Source organism: Bos javanicus, chromosome 9 (assembly GCF_032452875.1).
Source record: "Bos javanicus breed banteng chromosome 9, ARS-OSU_banteng_1.0, whole genome shotgun sequence".
NCBI lineage: Eukaryota > Metazoa > Chordata > Mammalia > Artiodactyla > Bovidae > Bos > Bos javanicus.
Window position 1 is genome coordinate 66067197 of NC_083876.1, and position 23620 is coordinate 66090816.

The window sequence follows — 23620 nt, forward strand, 5'->3', positions numbered from 1 at the left end:
AAACTTACTTTATATATACCCTTCACTGCAGAATTTTACTAAATTCCAAACCATTTCTTTATATAACAACCAAAAATACACAGAAATTTTTTTCAACGTGAGAAATATACCTACATATATTACTCCTAGTAAGAGATAAAGTCTCTTAAAATTAACAATTTCCCATAAAAGTAAAGATAATGCAAGGCTAAAATGATTTACTTTTCCATTCTTTTTATTATAAATTTGTATATTAGCATATCATATAGGGAGACTACATGATATACTAAAATTGTTAACTTTGATGCTATCTAACATTGTTATAATACCTATACTTTTGTGTATGTATAACAAACATATTTATGATTAAATCATACACAGTATATGTGTGATATACTACATATAACTAAAAGTTATGAGGTTTCTTAGATACATAAGGGATTCTTGGTTATATTATACAGAAGATAATATATCTAAGCATGTAACTTTATCTACCTATAAAATTGCAACTTCTCTAGTCCTAGAGGAGTGATGAGGAAGAGAAAATAAAAAAACAAAAACCCTAGCATACTTCCTAGTAGGAGACAATCAATTAAAGCATAATTATGAAAACTCAAACATTAAACATTTTAATAGAGAGGCTCATTTATCCAACCATTTAAAATATGAACCAGGAAAAGAATTTGATGCGTTAGGCAGTTTTAGAGAGTTGTCAGAACATTTTAACCACACCAAAAAATCATGCTTAGAGATTGTTTTGATGTACTTTAGAAAATTTATGTTTCGTTTTTGGTTATTTTTGGAACAAACAGCCACAGATTAGAAAGGCTACCACAACAAATAAGTGTTTTCAAATAATTAACCCATAAAACCAGTATTAACCCAATTTTAACTAAGACAAAACCAGAGGCCATTTTCATGTTTTCATATCCAGCCTGAAGTAGCTGAAATACTTTTAACTCTAAAGCAAAGTTAACTCTCTAAATATAGAGAGTTTAGTTTAACTCTCCAAATATAAATTTAAACTAAGTAGAAACATAAGATCTGAAAGTTGTATTCAATGATTTTATTGATCTTGATTGGCAAATTTATTAGTAAAATGTTTAAACCTTCCTGTCTCAAATATGATATAATTTCCAACCACAGAGGTAGACAACAGCAAAAAGAGAAAGCACTATTGGGGAAAGCACGTATGTAGCTAATTTAACACAAAACACTATAATGCATACCTAATGTTTCTAATGCAGATGTGTCTTCTCCAACATATATATCTCCAGGGGGTAATTGTAAAGAGGCAATACATTAAAATAAACTCTTATGGAATCATTAAACATGTAGTATGAGTCATCTATATTATTCATGATTTATTTTGAGTACAAAATAACAATCAAAATAGTATATTATATGATTTAGTATAAAGTAAGCAACATCTTTTATTATATTCAATATAATTAATGAATGAGAAATACATCTATACACCAATATTTTAGAACTATACTTAGCAAAGGTTTTTTAGTAATCCTTCCAGATTGTAATATTGTTTAAAACATATGATTGGAAGGATTGGAGAGTTCCATTAATTTCTAAAGCAATGCCTTACAGATAATGATATTTTATAGAATAAGAAAAAGTTCAAATTATAAAAACTGTATTCTTTGAAATGCTTTCTGGTAGATGTATACCTTAATGTACCAAATATAATTCAATTTAAATTCCTGTAGGTCTTAATATCTTCATATAATTCCAGAAGATGGCGATATTCGTTGATACAGTATAACACACTAATGCTCAATTTAAAAATTTGGTTCTTCATATTAAAGTGCTAAAGTATTTAGTCAGTGAATATTAATATACAACTTCATAAAATAATGTTCATATTTCTCATATCTTATTTGTAGTCAACATTTAGAAAAACAGTAAAAGTGCAAAATAATTCATAGACCAAATATCATAAGAAACTCTTATTTTGCCATGTGTAATAAAAAAAACTTCAAAATATAAGATACATTAATATCTCAAGCATTTGCGGAATTTAATTCATACATTGATTTCAAGGTTAAATTGACAAAAGCAAATTTTATATCCAAAATTAAACTGCAAATAACCAATTAGAATTTATTTTCCAAGCAGGAGAAATATACTTAGATGCTGGCAATATTGCTAAAATTCAATTCTGTTGTTTATTCTCATTTAAAAAGAGCTCAGGGAAACAAAGAAGTGTCTGAAAACTAGTAACCATGACATAAACAGTGAATGAGTGGGACAGAACAAAATCAGGTCTTACCTCTTTTTTACAATTAATATGACTACTAGGAGCAGGAGGATGAACACCAAAATCCCAGCACTAATTCCTGCGATTTTCACTACTCTGTCAGTCTGCTTGGCTGGGTCTGGAATCACTTCTGGTTCTTCTGTTGCTGCTGCTAAATGAATCAAAAAATAAATTACTGAAAGCAGCTAATTATCACAGAAAGGAAAATTATTCCCAGCTAAAGATTACTACAGAAAGACAATTTATTTTATTTGAATAAAAGTAACTTGAAAATATAAATATGGTAGCATGCTAAACTCCAACATGAGCGATTTAAGGTTAAGGGAAGTGTTTTTTGAAAAGGGATGTTGTTAACATAAAAAAAATAAAAGGAATGATGAACTATTTTTCTTCAAGTGTCCTTAAAAGTAAGGACACAGGATTTTTAGCCATGTGTATAGTGGAAAGAGATGCGGTTGGATTTAGAGATTCATTCTTTTACCACTTCATTCAACAAGTCCTTCTCTGCTCAGCTGCAAGGTGCCATGCATGACCCATTAAGGTAGTGTCAATGGCATTTATCTGGGACACAAGGGATTACAGTGTAAGTGCTGGAGGTGTGAGTTTATGATATGATTTAAAAGATTTGAAGTAAATTGCTGGTTTGGAGGAAGACAAGAATAACCAATGGAAAACAAATTTGTCAAGGAATATTTCACATCCTCTTAACAAATAAAATCCAGAATATAAACTTGAAAAACAGAACATTGAGAAGATTAAAGTTTTTTTTTTAATTCTTTGTATCTCCTCACTTTCTTTATTTCTCAAAGCAACCACCGTTTCTCACATACAAAAACAATTAATATTACAAATCTTAAACAATCTACAAGCTCCAGTAGACCTCCGAAGACATTTTTCTTTTATTTGCCTTGAAAACTGGCAAGGAAAACATTATTATCTACATTTTACAGATTAAAAAAAAAAAAACCTGAGGCTTAGAGATACGGAATAAATTGTAAATTCCTCAAGAACAGAGACAAAATCTAACACATCTTCCAAAGCAGCATTTCTCAATGTTTCCAGGTCCATGGTCCCTTCTTGCTAAGAATCGATGTGACAAGAGAACAGGTCATTCTTAGAATTACGCACATTTAGGAAACTGCCTTAAAGCAGTGTCAAGAGATGATGGCTGAATGAACAAACAAGGGGATCCCTAAATCTGATCTCAGACCTTTCTAGTGGATAATTAAATTCCGTTTTAACAAGTATCCATTTTTCTATGTTCAATCCTTTCTTCTTTAGCTTTTCTCTCTCGGCTTCTACTTCCAACCTCTTCTTTCTCTACAAACCCACACATTTAAATATCTGCTCCAGTGTTTCAACTAGACACAGTCTCCTCCCAAAGGGGACTGACACAGGTTAACTTTTAATTTATCCAAGGAGTAAGTGAAAAAGAACAAATAAATCCAGTATCAGTATCATTTCATAAAATGGCAATTTAAAGGTAAATCAGTAGGAAACATAGTTTGAAGAAAAGTGTTACAGATAACACAGTTAACTCTCCAAAGTAATTCACTATAACCATCTTAACATATTATTTCAATTGGATAGGATAAAATTCCCCATGGACCAGTATCTGATAATTATAATTCTCAAGAAAGAAAAGCAAGCCTTCAGTTGTTTCTTCATTAAGCAAGGGAGTTATCCTTTCTGACACTTGCCATGTATCCAGCCTTCAGGGAATTTCCAATCTCAACTAGAAGTTCAGTTCAGTTCATTCGCTCAGTCGCTTCTGACTCTGAGACCCCCTCGGACTGCAGCACGCCACGCTTCCCTGTCCATCATCAACTCCCACAGCTTGCTCAAACTCATGCCCATTGATTCAGTGATGCCATCCCACCATCTCATCCTCTGTCATCCCCTTCTCCTGCCTTCAATCTTTCACAGTATCAGGGGCTTTTCCAGTGAGTCAATACTTTGCATTAGGTGGCCAAAGTATGCAGTTTCAGTTTCAGCATCAGTCTTTCCAATAAATATTCAGGACTGATTTCCTTCCAGGATTGACTGGTTTGATCTCCATGCAGTCCAAGGGACTCTAAAGAGTCTTCTGCAATACCACAGTTTAAAAGCATCAATTCTTCGGTGCTCAGCTTTCTTTATAGTCCAACTCTCACATCCGTACATGACTGTTAGAAAAACCATAGCTTTGACTAGTGGACTTTTGTCGGCAAAGTAATGTCTCTGCTTTTAAATATGCTATCTAGATTGGCCATAGCTTTTTTTTTCCCCAAGGAGCAAACATCTTTTAATTTCATGGCTGCAGTCATCATCTGCAGTGATTTTGGGGCCTAAGAAAATAAAGTCTGTCACTGTTTCCATTGTTTTCCCACCTATTAGCTATGAAGTGATGGGAATGGATGCCATGATCTTAGTTTTTTGAATGTTGAGTTTTAAGCCTGCTTTTTCACTCTCCTCTTCCACTTTCATCAAGAGGCTCTTCAGTTCCTTTTTGCTTTCTGTCCTAAGGGTGGTGTCATTTGCATATCTGAGGTTATTGATATTTCTCCTGGCATTCTGGATTCCAGCTTGTGCTTCATCAAGCCCGGCACTTCGTATGATATACTCTGCATATAAGATAAATAACCAAGGTAACAATATACAGCTTTGATGTACTCCTTTCCCAATTTGGAGCCAGTCCTTTGTTCCATGTCTGGTTCTAATTGTTGCTTCTTGACCTGCATACATATTTCTCAGGAGGCAGGTAAGGTGGTCTGGTATTCCCATCTCTTGAAGAATTTTCCACAGTTTGTTGTGATCCACACAGTCAAAGGCCTTGGTGTAGTCAATAAAGCAAAAGTAGATGTTTTTCTGCAACTCTTGCTTTTTCTATGATCCAACGAATGTTGGTAATTTGATGTCTGGTTCCCCTGCCTTTTCTAAAAACAGCTTGAACATCTGGAAGTTCATGGTTCACGTATTGCTTAAGTCTGGCTTGGAGAATTTTAAGCATTACTTTACTAGCGTGTGCGATGAGTGCAATTGTGCAGTAGTTTGAACACTATTTGGCATTGTCTTTCTTTGGGATTGGAATGAAAACTGACCTTTTCTAGTCCTGTGGTCACTCCTGAGTTTTCCAAATGTGCTGGCATATGTGCAAAGTGCAACACTTTCACAGCATCATCTTTTAGGATTTGAAATAGCTCAACTGGAATTCTATCACCTCCTCTAGCTTTGTTCGTAGTGATGCTTCCTAAGGGCACTTGACTTCGCATTCCAGGATGTCCAGCTCTAGGTGAGTGATCACACCATTGTGATTATCTGGGTTGTGAAGATCTTTTTTGTACAGTTCTTCTGTGTTTTCTTGCCACCTTTTCTTAATATCTTCTGCTTCTGTTAGGTCCATACCATTTCTGTCTTATTGTGCTCATCTTTGCATGAAATGTTTCCTTGGTATCTCTAATTTTCTTGAAGGATCTCTAGTCTTTCCCATTCTACTGTTTTCCTCTACTTCTTTGTATTGATCACTGAGGAAGGCTTTCTTATCTCCCTTGCTATTCTTTGTAACTCTGCATTCAAATGGGTATATCTTTCCTTTTCTCCTTTGCCTTTCACTTCTCTTCGTTTCTCAGCTATTTGTAAGGTCTTCTCAGACAACCATTTTGCCTTTCTGCATTTTTTTTTCCTTGGGGATGGTCTTGATCACTGTTTCCTGTACAATGTCACGAACCTCTGTCCATAGTTCTTCAGGCACTCTGTCTATCAGATTTAATCCCTTGAATCTATCTGTCACTTCCACTGTATAATCATTTAGGGATTTGATTTAGGTCATACCTGAATGGTCTAGTGATTTTCCCTACTTCAGTTTAACTCTGAATTTTGCAATAAGGAATTCAGGATCTGAGCCACAGTCAGCTCCAGGTCTTGTTTTTTGCTGACTCTATAGAGCTTCTCCATCTTCAGCTGCAAAGAATATAATCAATCTGATTTCAGTATTGGCCATTTGGTGATGTCCATGTGTAAAATCATCTCTTGTGTTGTTGGAAGAGGGTGTTTGCTATGACCAGTGTGTTCTCTTGGCAAAACTCTGTTAGCCTTTGCTTCATTTTGTACTCCAAGGCCAAACTTGCCTGTTACTCCAGGTATCTCTTGACTTCCTACCTTTGCATTCCAGTCCCCTATGATGAAAAGGACATCCTTTTTGGTGTTAATTTTACAAGGTCTTGTAGGTTATCACAGAATCGTTCAACTTCAGCTTCTTCAACATTAGCAGTTGGGGCATATACTTGGATTACTGTGATATTGAATGGTTTGCCTTGGAAATAAACAGAGATCATTCTGTCATTTTTGAGATTGCACCCAAGTACTGCATTTCAGACTCTTTTGTTGACTATGAGGGCTACTCCATTTCTTCTAAGGGATTCTCGCCCTCAGTAGTAGATATAATGGTCATCTGAATAAATTCACCCATTCCAGTCCATTTTAGTTCACTGATTCCTAAAATGTCAATGTTCACTCTTGCCATCTCCTGTTTGACCACTTCCAATTTGCCTTGATTCATGGACCTAACATTTCAGGTTCCTATGCAATACTGTTCTTTATAGCATCAGACTTTCCTTCCATCACCAGTCATATCCACAACTGGGCGTTGTTTTTGCTTTGTTTCTGTCTCTTCATTCTTTCTAGAGTTATTTCTCCACTCTTCTCCAGTAGCATAATGGGGACCTACTGATCTTGGGAGTTCATCTTTCAGTGTCCTATCTTTTTGCCTTTTCATACTGTTCATGGGGTTCTCAAGGCAAGAATACTGAAGTGGTTTGCCATTCCCTTCTCCAGTGGACCACGTTTTGTCAGAACTCTCCACCATGACCCATCAGTCTTAGTTGGCCCTATATTGCATGGCTCATAGTTTCATTGAGTGAGACAAGGCTGTGGTCCATGTGATCAGTTTGGTTAGTGTTCTCTGACTGTGGTTTTCATTCTGTCTGTCCTTTGATGGATAAGGATAAGAGGCTTATGGAAGATTCCTGATGGGAAACTGACTGTATGGGAAACTGGGTCTTGTTCTGATGTGTGGGGCCATGCTCAGTTAATCTTTAATCTAATTTTCTGTTGATGGTTGGGGCTGTGTTCCTCCCTGTTGTTTGGCTTGAGGCCAAACTGTCGACCCTCACCTCCTGGAGATCCACAGGCAAGTCTGACTCAGACTGAATTTCTTACCACATTTCAAACTACATGTTAAGGTTCATCAATTCATCAAAACATGCATTAAATATATTGGAGATCTCTTCTTTCCCAACGGCCACATCAGGAATGCACACGTATGTCACTGTGCATGTTTATGTAACTATATTTACATATTTATCTACATATACATAGATATTCAATAAAAGCAGGGGGAGTATATTTCAAAGTTGGATATAAAACTAAAAGGAATATATTTATTGTTTGCAATAAATTGTTTGTCAAATTGGATTGGCTTGACACAGTTACTGCTTGAGATAGGGAGACAGAATGTTTGATGTAGAAATCTCTAGAATAAACTTTAGGTCATGCAACAAATCATCATGATTCACGATTTAAAGCTTTCTCTAATAAGGTTCTATGTTATACATGCCTTTCAGCTGCTGCTGCTAAGTCACTTCAGTCGTGTCCGACTCTGTGTGACCCCATAGACAGTAGCCCACCAGGCTCCCCCGTCCCTGGGATTCTCCAGGCAAGAACACTGGAGTGGGTTGCCATTTCCTTCTCCAATGCATGAAAGTGAGAAGTGAAAGTGAAGTCACTCAGTTGTGTCCGACTCTTAGCGACCCCAGGGACTGCAGCCTACCAGGCTCCTCCATCCATGGGATTTTACAGGCAAGAGTACTGGAGTGGGGTGCCATTGCCTTCTCCGACACATGCCTTTCAGAGGGTATGCATAATTCCTTTGTGATTTTCTGCCGTAACTCCCAGAATTAATCTTTTTGCAATGCTTTGGAAGATTATTTCTTGTTTAATGAGGTAAATCTATTTTTAATATAGCATTTTAATTCAATTAAACAAATGCTATTATGAGATAAACTTACAAGGATATTATGCTTTAAGTAGCACATGTTATATTTCATAAGAATCTTCAGAACTACTAGGATCATCCAAAGGTAGACATCTCTCACCATATACACAGTATGAACAGCCAGCCTTAATACTAACTGCGATTAGTAATTATATAACAAAAGTGACATGCAGGTGATGGCTAAATAATTTCAAATACAGAAGACTGAAAAGTTTTAGAAGTTTCATTTAATAACACTGATTTTCTCATGAGTTAATCTAAACATATTTCCAGAAATAATAGTCAAATCTAAAAGTAAACTTCTGACCAAAGATACTGAAACCCTGCAGGTGTATTCAGGGTGCAAAGTAGTGAAACATTTATAATTTATTATGTAAAACAGTGTTACTACTTTGAAGTCATAGAATATATGTCCTTATAAAACACTGGACTTCAATTAATATTAACCAAGTAGCTAAGAAAAAAACAAAAAAAACCCCCAAAAAACAAAGCTTCTTCATCTGAGTTGGGTAAGACAGCTTGTTTGTCATGATTACAAGTCTTGTGCAAAAGAGTTGTTTGTCAATGCTTCAGTTCAGTTCAGTTCAGTTCAGTTGATCAGTCATATCCGACTCTGCAACCCCATGAATTGCAGCACGCCAGGCCTCCCTGTCCATCACCAACTCCCAGAGTTCACCCAGTCTCATGTCCATCGAGTCGGTGATGCCATCCAGCCATCTTATCCTCTGTCGTCCCCTTCTCCTCCTGCCCCCAATCCTTCCTAGCATCAGGGTCTTTTCCAATGAGTCAACTCTTCGCATGAGGTGGCCAAAGTACTGGCGTTTCATCTTCAGCATCAGTCCTTCCAGTGAACACCCAGGACTGATCTCCTTTAGGATGGACTGGTTGGATCTCCTTGCAGCCCAAGGGACTCTCAAGAGTCTTCTCCAACACCACACTTCAAAAGCACCAATTCTTCAGTGCTCAGCTTTCTTCACAGTCCAACTCTCACATCCATACATGACCACTGGAAAAACCATAGCCTTGACTAGATGGACCTTTGTTGGCAAAGTAATGTCTCTGCTTTTGAATATGCTATCTAGGTTGGTCATAACTTTCCTTCCAAGGAGTAAGCGTCTTTTAATTTCATGGCTGCAATCACTATCTGCAGTGATTTTGGAGCCACCCAAAAATAAAGTCTGACACTGTTTCAATGCTTCAAATCAGTTTAAATCTTGAGTGGAGAAGGTAATCAAATTCTTCAGGAAGATACAATTTGGTGGTTATTTTCCACTGATTGTGAATCCTCCTCAAAGTCTTTAGTTATGACTTATTATTACCAACAGCATTTTTTATGAAATGTCTGCATAAATTTATTACATTAGATACTTAATCCCATGCATTTCTCCAAGTTTTTGCCCTACTAAACCAAGGAACATAAATATTCTATTTAAAATCATTCAAGCTTAGAAGATTCATTAATGGAAACACAAGCAGTAGCCCCTAAGTGAGCATTTTCTATTTTCTTCAAAGAGAGCAAAAAGCTATTACAGTGACTGCACCCCTGAGCCCCGTTTATAATTTCTGCACATACACAAAGGCAATGTGGAGCACCTTTTTCAGAAACGCTTTCCTTTGCCATAAATCTTCACCTTTCTTATCTGCCAAAGGATATTCCAAGAGTCCCCAGTGTTCTGAAGCCAAGAGCAACATCATTCTCTGGACAGCAGGAAAATAACTAAGGCAGTATTTTATGTTTATGGAACAAATTTATGAGATGCATTTTTGGGGGGCAAAAATAGTTGAAGTAACTTTACTTAGGTAAAAAACATACAAATACCTAAAAAATACATAAATTTAATTAAGAAAATTACACAATAGCGGCAATCATACAAGTACAATCCATTTTCATGATGGATATTAAAGATAGAAGCCTCTAAGTACAATATATTAGGTGATCTCATAGTGTCTTTAGAGACACCATCATACTGCAAATCCTCCAGGTATTTCAATAATGCTTTCTCTCCTCTTCAGTTATAATTCTGGAAAATTGTTCATACTTAACTTCCCAGTTATTACTTATTACTTATAACCAGGCTGATGTCCCCCAATGGCACCAATCCACCATCACCAACGTCTCTAATGACAGACTAGTTACTGAGTTCAATGTATACTTATTTCACGCAACCTCTTGATAGCATCTGACACTGCTGTCTACTCTATTTTCCTGAAACATTCCTTCCTGGGGCTTCCATTATTTGATCATCTCCCAATTTTCCTATGACGCAGGCTTTTTCTTTCCAAATCTCCATTGTGAGTCCCTCCCTCATTTCCTTTAGAACATAGATGCTGCTTTGAGTTCCTCAGTGATGACCTGAACCTTCTGACACAGGTTTCCATACTTTTGGCTTGGTGATTTCATCTGCTTCTATCACTTCAGTTGCTATCCATGCTGATCACTCTCAGATCAATATACAGTAGCCCCCTCCTTCCAATTCAGTTTCATTTTCTACTGTTTCAGTTACCTGTAGCACACTGTCATCCAAAAATATTAAATGGAAAATTCCAGAAATAAATGATTGATAAGTTTTAACTTGCACACTGAGTAGCATGATGAAATTTTGCACCTTCCCAATCCATCCCACTCAGAAACCCTAACCATCACATCATCAGCTCCTGACATCCAACCATCAGCCTCATCATGGCTGCATGACTCAGGATCATCCTAAGCAGATGATCCTCCTTCTGACACATCACTAGAAGGTCAACAGTAGCCTAATGCTAAGACACAATGTTTATGTCATTTATCTTGCCTCACCTTATCAAGCAGGCATCTTATCACCTCACGTCATTGCAAGAAGAAGGGTATATGCCATAAGATATTTTGAGAAAGAGATATATACCACATTCACATATCTCTAACCAAGGACACCAATCTGAGTTCCTGACCCATGTAGTCATTGGATTCTTTTATATGTCTGCATTCAATGTAGGAAAGTCACTTTCAACACACCATATCCAAATCTGAACTCATAATCTTACCCTTATATCAGTTCCTCCCTAGTGTATCTACACTTTCAGAAGACACAACTTTCTATACAGCATTCAAACAGAAAGCTGAGCATCATTTTTGAATGTTCCTCTCTCTCCTTATATCTAGGATTAACATCTAATTTATCATTCAATTGGAATGCGTTTGAAAGTGAAGGGGGATACTCAATAATTATGACAGAACAAAAGGCAAAAACTAGAATTGTCCTGGGCAAACTGGCATGCATGATCACTTGACATTTTTCCCCTCATACAATTAACTGCAGAGTACTACTACTTAAGTATCTTCTGTCTCGGGCGCTCAAGGCCTGTGCACTGGGATGATCCTGAGGGATGGGATGGGGTGGGAGGTGGGAAGGGGGTTCAGGATGGGGGACGCGTGTACACCCATAGCTGATTCATGTCAATGTATGGCAAAAACCGCCACAATATTGTAATTAGCCTCCAATTAAAAAAAAAAAAAAAGTATCCCCTGTCTCTAGTTTTTCTATTTCCACTGCTACTGCTGCTGCTGCTAAGTCACTTCAGTCATGTCTGACTACTACTTAACTCTGGTCAACATCACCCTTTACCCCGATTACACAGAAGCCACATGTTTTATCTCCCTGACTGCTGCTGCCGCTGCTGCTAAGTCATTTCAGTCATGTCCGACTTTGTGCGACCCCATAGACGGCAGCCCACCAGGCTCCCCCGTCCCTGGGATTCTCCAGGCAAGAACACTGGAGTGGGTTGCCATTTCCTTCTCCATTTCCTTCTTCCTTTCTTTCATGAAAGTGAAAAGTGAAAGTGAAGTCGCTCAGTTGTGTCTGACTCTTTGCAACCCCATGGACTGCAGCCTACTAGGCTCCTCCATCCATGGGATTTTCCAGGTAAGAGTAATGGAGTGGGGTGCCATTGCCTTCTCTGCTCCCTGACTGCATTCTCTGCCTAATCCACATCAAAACCCACATTGCAGCACAAAGTCTTTCTAAGACTTCAACTGTATCATGTCACTAGATCATGTCAACTAGAACTCTCCAAGGCTTCCCATTGTGGCTAAGTCCATGAAAGCAGGGACCATGTATTATTTTGCTTACCACCATATTTCTAATAGGACCTGGAAGGGTGTAATAGTACAAAATATTGGTTGAATAAATAAAAGGATAAAACTAAACTTGCCTACGGTTGATTATAATGATACAAAGAAAATCAGTTGGCTTAAAAAAACACAAGGATATATATGACCAGGCATATATGTTGTTTTTTTTTTTTGGGGGGGGGCTGGTTTTTGAGTATTGGCATAAGATGAACTTCTTATATGGTTTTTAGGGATAGTAATTGACATAACGTGGCTTCCCAGGTGCGCTACCGGTAAGGAATTCACTTGCCAGTACAGAAGACACAAGAGATGCAGGTTTGATCCCCGGGTTAGGAAGATCTCCTGAAGTAGGAAATGGCAACCCACTCCATTATTCTTGCTTGGAAAATTCCATGGCCAGAGAAGCCTGGTGGTCTACAGTCCATGATGTCGCAGAGTTGGATGTGACTGAGCATACACACACACAAATCGTAATGATGGGGAAAGTTTTTTTTTATAAACTGAAGCATGTGTAGTGGAAAGTAGAAGTATTAATACATTCTGCTGCTTTGGATGGAGACAGCCTAGATATTAGCCCTTTGGGTCTATCATATAAAAAATTAAAAGTTATGAATAGGGGAACTGATATTACTGAAAAACAGTTTTTAAAAAATCTTAGCAGTCTATTGTATAAATATATAATGATGAGTTTTGTAAAGTACATGTTATTAATTAAATAGTCCGCCACAGTGGACGGCTAAGCCTTAAGGGCATCTTGAATCATGCATTATTTAACTCTGTGATCCTTTGAAGTCACTTGCTTCATCATGTCATATGATTTTATGAAACTTGTCTAGTCTTAGATTATTGATTAAAAAACAGGGTCTATTAGAGTTTTATATTGGTGAAAAGTGAACATGGCTATGTGTCACACCTTTTTTAAAAAATGAAAACAAGAATATAGTTTTGTTTTTGCTTAATAAAGATATGGACATTATCTCAAAATTTCTAATGTGGAAAATAACAGTGAAGAAGTCTATGGAGGCTTTAAACAACTATGATATAGAAGTATAGATTAATATTACAAATATTTTAAATTAATTTCACACTGCTTAAGGCATCTTTTTGAAGTCTTAGACTCTCTAAATTTGTTTTTAAACCCATAGTTCAAAATGTTACATAAAATCCTGAAGAAATAATAGAAATACTTTTTGTAAAAGCAAAAGAAATAAGTAATACATTTCAGAAAAGTACTTAAGGGTCAAAAACTACATAAAATATTATTTTTCACTTTGTAGTATTCAATGAAGGGCAAATTTAATTTTACCTATGGATTTTTCATTAAGCTTCCCATTTCAATTTAATCAGTTGGGTAAAATACAGATTTAGGTGTTCTCTTCTTAAACACAATTGAGTCTGTCTGCTATGTTACCTCTGAAATCTGTCATTAATTCTTGATTGCATCTTCTCACTAACTCAGATCAAGACTCAGTCATCTTGCTTTTTCACTAAGCCTTTCTGCTTCCCATGTAGGCCTCTTCAGATTTATCCTCTACATTGCCACCAAAATGAGTTTTTGAAAATGCAAAGGTAATTAAATGAGTCCTTTAACTGCTTTCTATTCAAGAGGAATGGCAGAAGTTCTTGGTATGACATATAAGGCCTTTCAAAATGAAGCTCTAATCAACCTTTTTGATCTCATCTGCTGACAATCACTTTAGGGTATCTTAAACCAGAATCAATTAAAAGCTTCAGCCATTCCTCAAATACCCAAAATACTCCTTGATCTTATTCCAGGGGTTGGCAAACTGTGGCCCCATAGAATGCATCCAGCAGATTTTGACTGTAACTATTACATGATTGCAAATATTCAACTTTATAAGATAATGCCACATTGTTACCAATTTAACATACTCACAGCAGCGACTTAGCATGCATGTATTGGAGAAGGAAATGGCAACCCACTCCAGTATTCTTGCCTGAAGAATCCCAGGGACAGAGGAGCCTGGTGGGCTGCTGTCTGTGGGGTCACACAGAGTCAGACACGACTGATGTGACTTAGCAGCAGCAGCAGCAGTGTATCCCTGTTTAAATTACACCTTAATATTTTGCATTATCAGAATTTTGTAATTTTTGCCAATTTAGGGCTAGGAAATGATATCTATTATGCCTTTGATTACTAAAATCATCTTTGAGATACTTATTTGAAGTATTTATACCTATTACTTTTCTGAAATGCTTGGTGTACAACTTTGACCCATTTATTTTTTCCATTTGGTTTTCATCTTTTTCTTATTGATTTACAGTAATATTTTATGTGTGTATACTAATTCTTTGCTAGTTATATGTGCTGCAAATACCTTCCATTGGGTGATGTTTCTTTTACTTTATATATAGAATATCTTGATACAGCAGTTCTTAATTTTAATGAAGTCAAATATACTAATCACTTATTTGAATTAATAAAAACAATGTCTTCTTTTTTTCTCTAAAAGTTTTAAAACTGTGCACTTAATATTTAACCCTGGATCTATATGGAATTGCTTCCTGAGTATAATATACAGTAGGAAGGTATTTCAGTCCCCTCCACCTTAAATAAACATCCAGTTTCTGTGCACAACTTTTCAATTGATCCAATGATCTACAAAACCACTTATGTCTTACATCTAAATTACGTAAATGCAGGAATTCAGTTTACAGATTTTCCATTATTTCCCAAAAGGAAATACTGTGTGCTGATATAACATTGTTTTAGGTTAGTATAGCTCTATAATATGTTATGATATATCATGGGCATGTTTCCATGTGTAGTCCTCTCCTTCTGAAGTTTCTTGGCTGGTCTTTATATTTTGCTATGGATAACTTCTTCAGGTTAAAGTTTGGCTGATAAATGATCCCCTCACTTCTGTCAATGCTGCTGTCAAAGTAATCCAGCCAAGGAGTTATTTCTAAATTTCAAAACTGTGGAAACATTCCATTTGATCTTTTTGCAAATGGTTCTTTGTTTAGTTACTCTTGATAGCATCTTGCTAATCTTTGTGGTTTGCATTTTTTGTTTCTCTAAATAATTTGTACAGAGCTCTTAGTTCTTTCGTATTCTGTACCCAACAACCCAATCCCTGCAGTCCTTTGAGAATTAAGATCTGCTTTTTTTTTTTTTTTTTTTTGCTATACTTCACAGTGATTACTTTCATGAATGATTGGTGACCTTTGCTTGTGAGTTAATTGCTTTAGGTTAGTCTGTGAGAATGCTTCAGACCTAGATTGATCATGCCTTCACCTAAAAAAGAGAACCTGCATCAGCTTCTGCCAGTAATCATGAGGTGACACAGGACATGGACTGCCTCTGCATCCCTTAAGAGGATCAGCTCCATATTTTTATAACAAAGATATTGATCTGGGTTTCAGTCCCAGCTCTGCTGCTCACTAGCTGGGTAAACTTGAGGAAGTTATTTAACCACAGCTTTCCTCAGTTTTCTTATCAGTAAAAAAAGAAATGATATAGGTACCTAGGTTCCAGGTTGAAGGAAAGATACATCTGCTAAAATACATAAAGTCCTCAGGACAAATCTTGGTATATAAGGCCTCAGTAAGTGTAATAACTCTATAAAACAGAATTAAATTCAAATAACTCTTTTTACAAATCTAGAGTTTTGAACCACAGCTAGTATGTGTTCAAATAAAGAGCATCAAATCAAGAGAAGTCTAATCACAAACATAAAAAAAGGAGTAAAGTTGGAGAAATAAAAATACCAATAAAATGGCAGTCAGATAAAATTCTTTCTAGAAAAAGCAGTCATGAGGAGATACATGGATGAATGGAATCTTATATCCATGAAGAAGGAATGTGTTTCCTTCCTTTAATAAATAATTAACTGTTGTTCCTGGCATGTTCCTGAAACAATTCCAGCCTCTTAAGATTCATCCGGGCTTCTTTGGTGGCCCAGCAGTAAAGAATCTGCCTGCAATGCAGGAGATGCATAGGAGACATGGGTTTGATCCCTGGGTCGAGAAGATCCCCTGGAGAAGGAAATGGCAACCCACTCCAGTATTCTTGCCTGGAAAATCCCATGGACAGAGAAGCCTGTCGGGTTATAGTCCATGGGGTCACAGAGTCAGACATGACAGGACACACACACAAACATTCATCACTGAATAAGACAGATAATATCTCTGCACTTATGCAATTTACATTTATGTTGTGAAGATGTAAGATATAAGTAAATAAGCATCATCTGATAGTGAGAAGTTCTACACTGAGAATTGAAATAGGGGGTGAGACAGAAGACCACAGTGACTCTTTAGATTCAAAGGTGAAGGAAGATTTCTCTGAACAACCTAGAGGTAGACGGCGTGGCTTTTTACTGAGAAAAGGACGAGTGTATCATATCAGTAGCAAAATGTATCAAATGCCTTATCTAGAAAGTCAAAGTGTTAGTCACTGCATCATGTCTGACTCTGTGATCCCATAGATTGTAGCCCACCAGGCTCCTCTGTTCATGGTATTCTCCAAACAAGAATGCTGGAGTAGGTTGCCATTTCCTTCTCCAGGGCATCTTCCTGACCCAATGATTCAAACAGATTCCTGAATAACAGGCAGATTCTTTACCATCTGAACCACCAGGGAAGCCCTGCCTTGTCTATCAACTGGGTAACGAATGGGGTTCAGAGATTTTAGAGCTGTCTACTTGATTTAAAAAAAGGGTTTTCTTTAAACCTCAAGTAATAAAGGTGATCAGAGAATAACAACAGAGTGAATTAAAAATGACTTACTTGGGGAAGTAAAAAAATAAGAAGGCAAATAATATAATGCTACGGCCCTGGGGAATAATAAGAAAGACCACATTTATACCAAAAGTACAGGAAGTGGAAAGTCAAGTGTAAAATAAGGAACTACATTTTCTGCATACTGATTATTACATGTGGGACATTCAAGCAGTAGTGCCCTATAAAGAGTAAAATAGAGTGAGCTAAGTATTACTGAGAAATAAGGAAAATACATTAAAACAGACAATGCCGGATCATGTATCCACACACAGTGTTTACAGCAAAGTAGGCTAGAGAACTAAAATCTGAACCTTAATGTAAAATGTTTACAAAGTGATAACGTGGATATCTGGAGTTGTTGGGGGAAATCGCTTCATGATAATGTCAGTGATTTTTTTTTTTTCCTCCTATAAACTACAAGATCAGGAAAGTCTCTTCCTCAGGGGAAAAAAATGGAATATTAAAATCCAGGCATTACATTTAATTAAAAGGCAAATGCACTTGACATTTTTGTTGGCACAGAACTCAAAATGCCAGATCTGGGCCAGTCATCCAAATATGCCAGTTACAACACAAACAGGGCACACACACACACACATGAATGTAATATACTTTAAAATAATAGAGAAAGAAGTAGAAACCAAACAAAACCTTTATTAGTGCTCAAATTATAAAGATGTGACATAACCCAAAATAAATATGACCTACTTTTAACCTATTTCCACTTTCCTTATTTGTAAAATGGGTTAAGATTAGCTGCTTTCGGCTGCTTTTACTTATGAATTCCACTTTGATTTTCAGCAGGTCATTTTCCACCAAGGCTTGGAAAATTCATTAATCTGGCATATCTCAGAAGAACACACAACATGCTTTAAATCATATTAATAGAGGTTGCAGTGCAATTTTCTCAGGTGTTTATTTACTAAATTAGAGACTGCCTTAATATTGCACAGAGGAGCCAGATTAAAAAGTGATTTTATTTGAGTTCCAGCTATTCCAAGATAATTTAGTATAAAGTCTAAATTATTTAATAAATGTTTTAGAACTTGAGATTGGTTTTAATCCTAAAATATCTTTTGGCTGTGAGTGAACAGATAGGAGTCACATTTTTAAATGTTTCTTGATCATCAAAAATTACCTAAGCACTGGCTATATTTCACAATTTCTATGAAATATCTCAAAATATCTAGCAAACACTTACACTCAAGATACTTAATTGACTACATTTGGTCCACTTCTAGATAGTAAAGTTTTTTTTTTTTTTTAACACTCAAAGCCCTTCCCTTGTTTAAATAGGACGCTTTCAATAGCAAACTTCTGTCACTTTAGTGAGGCTTTCCTCTGTTCTTCAGTCTCACCTGCTTCTGAATTTCTACACACTTACAGGCTGTTTCTTACCTGTACTGTAAGTCACAGCCTAATGGAAGTATGGTGGAGTTTGAGGAGGAGTGAGACTAATATTTGTAGAAGGAAATAACAACACACTCAAGTATTCTTGGTTGGGAAATCCCATGGACAGAGATGTCTGTTGGGCTACAGTCCATGGGGTCACAAAGTGTTGGACATGACTGAGCAGCTAAACAACAGGTTAAATTCACTGATTATATGAACTTGGAGAGGTTAGATATCTTCTGTGAATATCAATTTCTTTTATGAAACAGGGCAATAATATTTTTATACATGTGCTGTGCTGTGCTTAGTCACATCCAACTCTTTCCGACCCCCTGGTCTGTAGCCTGCTAGGCTCTTCTGTCCATGGCGAATCTCCAGGCAACAATACTGGAGTGGGTTGCCATTCCCTCCTCCAGGGCATCTTCCGAACCTAGGGATCAAACCCAGGTTTCCTGCACTGCAGGCGGATTCTTTACCATCTGAGCCACCAGGGAAGCCCAGTACTGGAGTGCACAGCCTATCCCTTCTCTAGGGGAACTTCCCAACCCAGGAATTGAACCAGGGTGTCCAGCATTGCAGGTAGATTCTTTACCAGCTGGGCTATAAGGGAAGCCTATTTTCATACATATTAAAGAGTAAATGTGGTCATGTATGGATGTGAGAGTTGGACTGTGAAGAAAGCTGATCACCAAAGAATTGATGCTTTTGAACTGTGGTGTTGGAGAAGACTCTTGAGAGTTTCTTGGACTGCAAGGAGGTCCAACCAGTCCATCCTAAAGGAGATCAGTCCTTGATGTTCTTTGGAAGGACTGATGCTAAAGCTGAAACTCCAATATTTTGGCCACCTCATGCGAAGAGTTGACTCATTGGAAAAGACTCTGATGCTGGGAGGGATTGGGGGCAGGAGGAGAAGGGGACGACAGAGGATGAGATGGCTGGATGGCATCACCGACATGTGTTTGAGTAAACTTCGGGAATGGGTGATGGACAGGGAGGCCTGGTGTGCTGCGATTCATGGGGTTGTAAAAAGTCAGACACGACTGAGGGCCTGAACTGAACTGAACTGAAAGAGTAAATGAGATAACCTTAAAGAAGGCTCATTAAGGTTTGTTTCCTATGTGTGTTTCCTAGGTGTGTGTATCTTTTCTTCTTTATGGGCATACATCAGCATCTCCCTCTCTCAAAAACTGCAGGGAATCAGGAAATGCTTGATCTCCAAATCCCTCACATGTGTCACAGATTTAACCACCAACAATCTACAGGACATTGCTTGTGAGACAGAGTTTTATAGTGTAAATGCAAATAGCCTACTTAACTTTTTGCCCACTATTTTTAAAGGTATGTGCTTGGTAAAAATTCATTCTCAGAAGAATGTCCATCGGTGGTGCCCTCAGCTTTCCCATACCCTGAGAAATATCCTTTTCTCCTTTCAGATCAGATCAGATCAGTCGCTCAGTCGTGTCTGACTGTGACCCCATGAATCGCAGCACATCAGGCCTCCCTGCCCATCACCAACTCCAGGAGTTCACTCAGACTCACGTCCATCGAGTCAGTGATGCCATCCAGCCATCTCATCCTCTGTCGTCCCCTTCTCCTCCTGCCCCCAATCCCTCCCAGCATCAGAGTCTTTTCCAATGAGTCAACTCTTCGCATGAGGTGGCCAAAGTACTGGAGTTTCAGCTTTAGCATCATTGCTTCCAAAGAAATCCCAGGGCTGATCTCCTTCAGAATGGACTGGTTGGATCTCCTTGCAGTCCAAGGGACTCTCAAGAGTCTTCTCCAACACCACAGTTCAAAAGCATCAATTCTTCGGTGCTCAGCCTTCTTCATAGTCCAACTCTCACATCCATACATGACCACAGGAAAAACCATACTTGACTAGATGAACCTTTGTTGGCAAAGTAATGTCTTTGCTTTTGAATATGCTATCTAGGTTGATCATAACTTTCCTTCCAAGGAGTTAAGCGTCTTTTAATTTCATGGCTGCAGTCACCATCTGCAGTTATTTTGGAGCCCAGAAAAATAAAGTTTGACACTGTTTCCACTGTTTCCCCATCTATTTCCCATGAAGTGGTGGGACCGGATGCCATGATCTTCGTTTTCTGAATGTTGAGCTTTAAGCCAACTTTTTCACTCTCCACTTTCACTTTCATCAAGAGGCTTTTGAGTTCCTCTTCACTTTCTGCCATAAGGGTGGTGTCATCTGCATATCTGAGGTTATTGACATTTCTCCCGGCAATCTTGATTCCAGCTTGTGCTTCTTCCAGCCCAGCGTTTCTCATGATGTACTCTGCATAGAAGTTAAATAAACAGGGTGACAATATACAGCCTTGACGAACTCCTTTTCCTATTTGGAACCAGTCTGTTGTTCCATGTCCAGTTCTAACTGTTGCTTCCTGACCTGCATACAAATTTCTCAAGAGGCAGGTCAGGTGGTCTGGTATTCCCATCTCTTTCAGAATTTTCCACAGTTTATTGTGATCCACACAAAGGCTTTGGCATAGTCAATAAAGCAGAAATAGATGTTTTTCTGGAACTCTTTTGCTTTTTCTATGATCCAGCAGATGTTGGCAATTTGATCTCTGGTTCCTCTGCCTTTTCTAAAACGAGCTTGAACATCAGGAAGTTCATGGTTCACATATTGCTGAAGCCTGGCTTGGAGAATTTTGAGCATTACTTTACTAGTGTGTGAGATGAGTGCAATTGTGTGGTAGTTTGAGCATTCTTTGGCATTGCCTTTCTTTGGGATTGGAATGAAAACTGACCTTTTCCAGTCCTGCATGGTGACTAACTTTTAAACCACTGAGAGTTTTTTGTCTGTTTGTTTTATCTTTTCACTTTTTCGACATCCCAACTTTTGGTCCTTTACTTTTCTTCCCTTAAATTCTAATTCTCAGAGCCCTCAAACAAGTGGTCTCATTTTCCTTCGACCTTTAGTATATTTGCTTTTTCAGTGACCTCCAAGCTCACGGAATCCACTGCTCACATACTTTTTCCACTTACTGTTTTGAATTCCTTAGAGCTGGTTTCTAAGCACCTCATTCCAAGTGAGTCCTGCTACAGTCAGGGACTCCTGGCTTATGGAGAAAAAGAAAAACATTCATTTATTCCTAAGAGATCTCTGAGGCCATGTGCCCCAGTATCACAGAGCCCACATTACGTTCCCAGTCCTCAATACTCCCTGGCAGAACTGCTGGTCTTGGATGACACTGATCAACTCTTCTTCCATTAATCTCAAGGTGAACTTACTCTTTCCCATGGGCTTTGCTAAGCCTTAGACTTTATAAACATATTATTTTTCAGTCCTCACAAACTAACACATTTTCATGTTTTGGAGATATAGAAAACCAAACATTTCAAAGGACAACTGTGCTCTTCTACAAAGTGTATACATACTTGGTAGATCATGTGCTGCTACTGCTAAGTCACTTTAGTCATGTCCGACTGTGTGCGACCCCATAGATGGCAGATTATGTGCTAGATCCTGCCTAATCTTGACTGCTGGAGATCACTACATAAACCAACATGCGCTGACACAGAGATTACAAATCTACATCATGAAATCCCACCCTCAATACATTTTTTTTCTTTAAGACTACTGAACTTTTCTGACCTGTAGAGAACTGAGTTGTGGGATCAGCAGAAGCCAGGAAAAGGCCAACACAGGTAAAGCAAAGATTAAAACCTGGATAATCAAGTATAATTTGAGAAACTGTGATCCTCAAAAATAGTCAATAAGTTATTAACAACATCATGTGCATATTAATTATCCCAAGATTCTTAACTGAAGATTGATTTCTAATTGCTTTGACCAAAAAAAAAAAAAAGGTGAAATTACAAGTGAAGTGTCAGGTAAACACAGGCTCCACCCTGTTTTTCTTATTGGTTTTTGCAACATAATAATTCCTTCTATTTTGCAAAAATAAAGATAAGCCTCTACTCTAATTCTTTTATTTCCTCCTTTCAACTTTTCTTCCTTTCATTTCCCTAGATTAGGTTCATTTGGCTTGCTTCCCATCTCCTTTCCAGATCCATGCTGGATCTGTGAGTTGTCTCCAACAATCGAGTCTTGAATCTGCAGGAAACAAGAGCAGGATACGTGCGAGTGCCTCAAACAAGCTCTACATTCTCAGCTGCACATCCGTGCTGCATTAGTGATTTCCAAGCCGCATTTACAGGGGGTGAGCTGGCAAAAGTACACCCACCACTCTTTCATCAGAAGTGAACTCAGAGTCAAAAGGATTTCAATCCAAATCCACATAAGAAAGCTGGTCCTGTTCCTTTCTGGTGGCAAAATGAATGAGCCTTGACAAGGAATGTAAATACTCTTGTGAACAGGCAGTTCTCAGGCAGTGCAAATTTTTTGCACAATTATAGACATATTTACCTGATGCCCATGGACAGTGGGAATGGGTAGATCTGATTTTACTAAATGGTGAGCCCCAAAACATGCTGATAGGAGATAAACTGTCCTGGGTTTCAACCATGCTGTATTCAAAGAAAGAATATTCTTTTCTTTCCAAGGTGTCCTTACATCACAAGGGATTTCATAAAAGGAACCAATTATGACACAACTCTCCCGGTAAAGGAAATCCTTCTAGTCATGATATTATGCTGCTACTGCTGCTAAGTTGCTTCAGTCGTGTCTGACTCTGTGTGACCCCATAGACGGCAACCCACCAGGCTCCCCCGTCCCTGGGATTCTCCAGGCAAGAACACTGGAGTGGGTTGCCATTTCCTTCTCCAGTGCATGAAAGTGGAAAGTGAAAGTGAAGTCGCTCAGTCTTCGCGAACCCATGGACTGCAGTCTACCAGGCTCTTCCGTCCATGGGATTTTCCAGGCAAGAGTACTGGAGTGGGGTGCCATTGCCTTCTCTGCATGATATTAGAATCCACCTCAATTTATCCTCTCAGTATGTCTAACCTCACACACCTGAAGAAGCAGAATATCTGACTGATGACTTAGGGCTCCTGTTTGTAGCGTGAAAGGATGCCAAGTGTGACATATTCTTTTGAGAGTACATTTGATGGCTTCTGAAAGAAGGACGGAGAGTCTGCAGACTCTCAGGATAGCTTTAAGAAGGAAGAAATA

General features: G+C 37.8%; 1 protein-coding gene across 6 annotated transcripts in view; it reads right to left on the reverse strand.

The window, feature by feature from the left end:
- Window positions 1-23620, reverse strand: part of PTPRK (protein tyrosine phosphatase receptor type K) — a 616741-nt gene that overhangs the window by 43743 nt on the left and 549378 nt on the right. For 4 of the 6 annotated variants that reach the window (XM_061427929.1, XM_061427931.1, XM_061427932.1 and 1 more), the window contains exon 14: window positions 2264-2402. In XM_061427929.1, the coding sequence (XP_061283913.1) occupies window positions 2264-2402 (139 nt within the window). The remainder of the gene's footprint in view (window positions 1-2263; window positions 2403-23620) is intronic. The other 2 variants (XM_061427930.1, XM_061427934.1) reach the window with 1 other exon arrangement.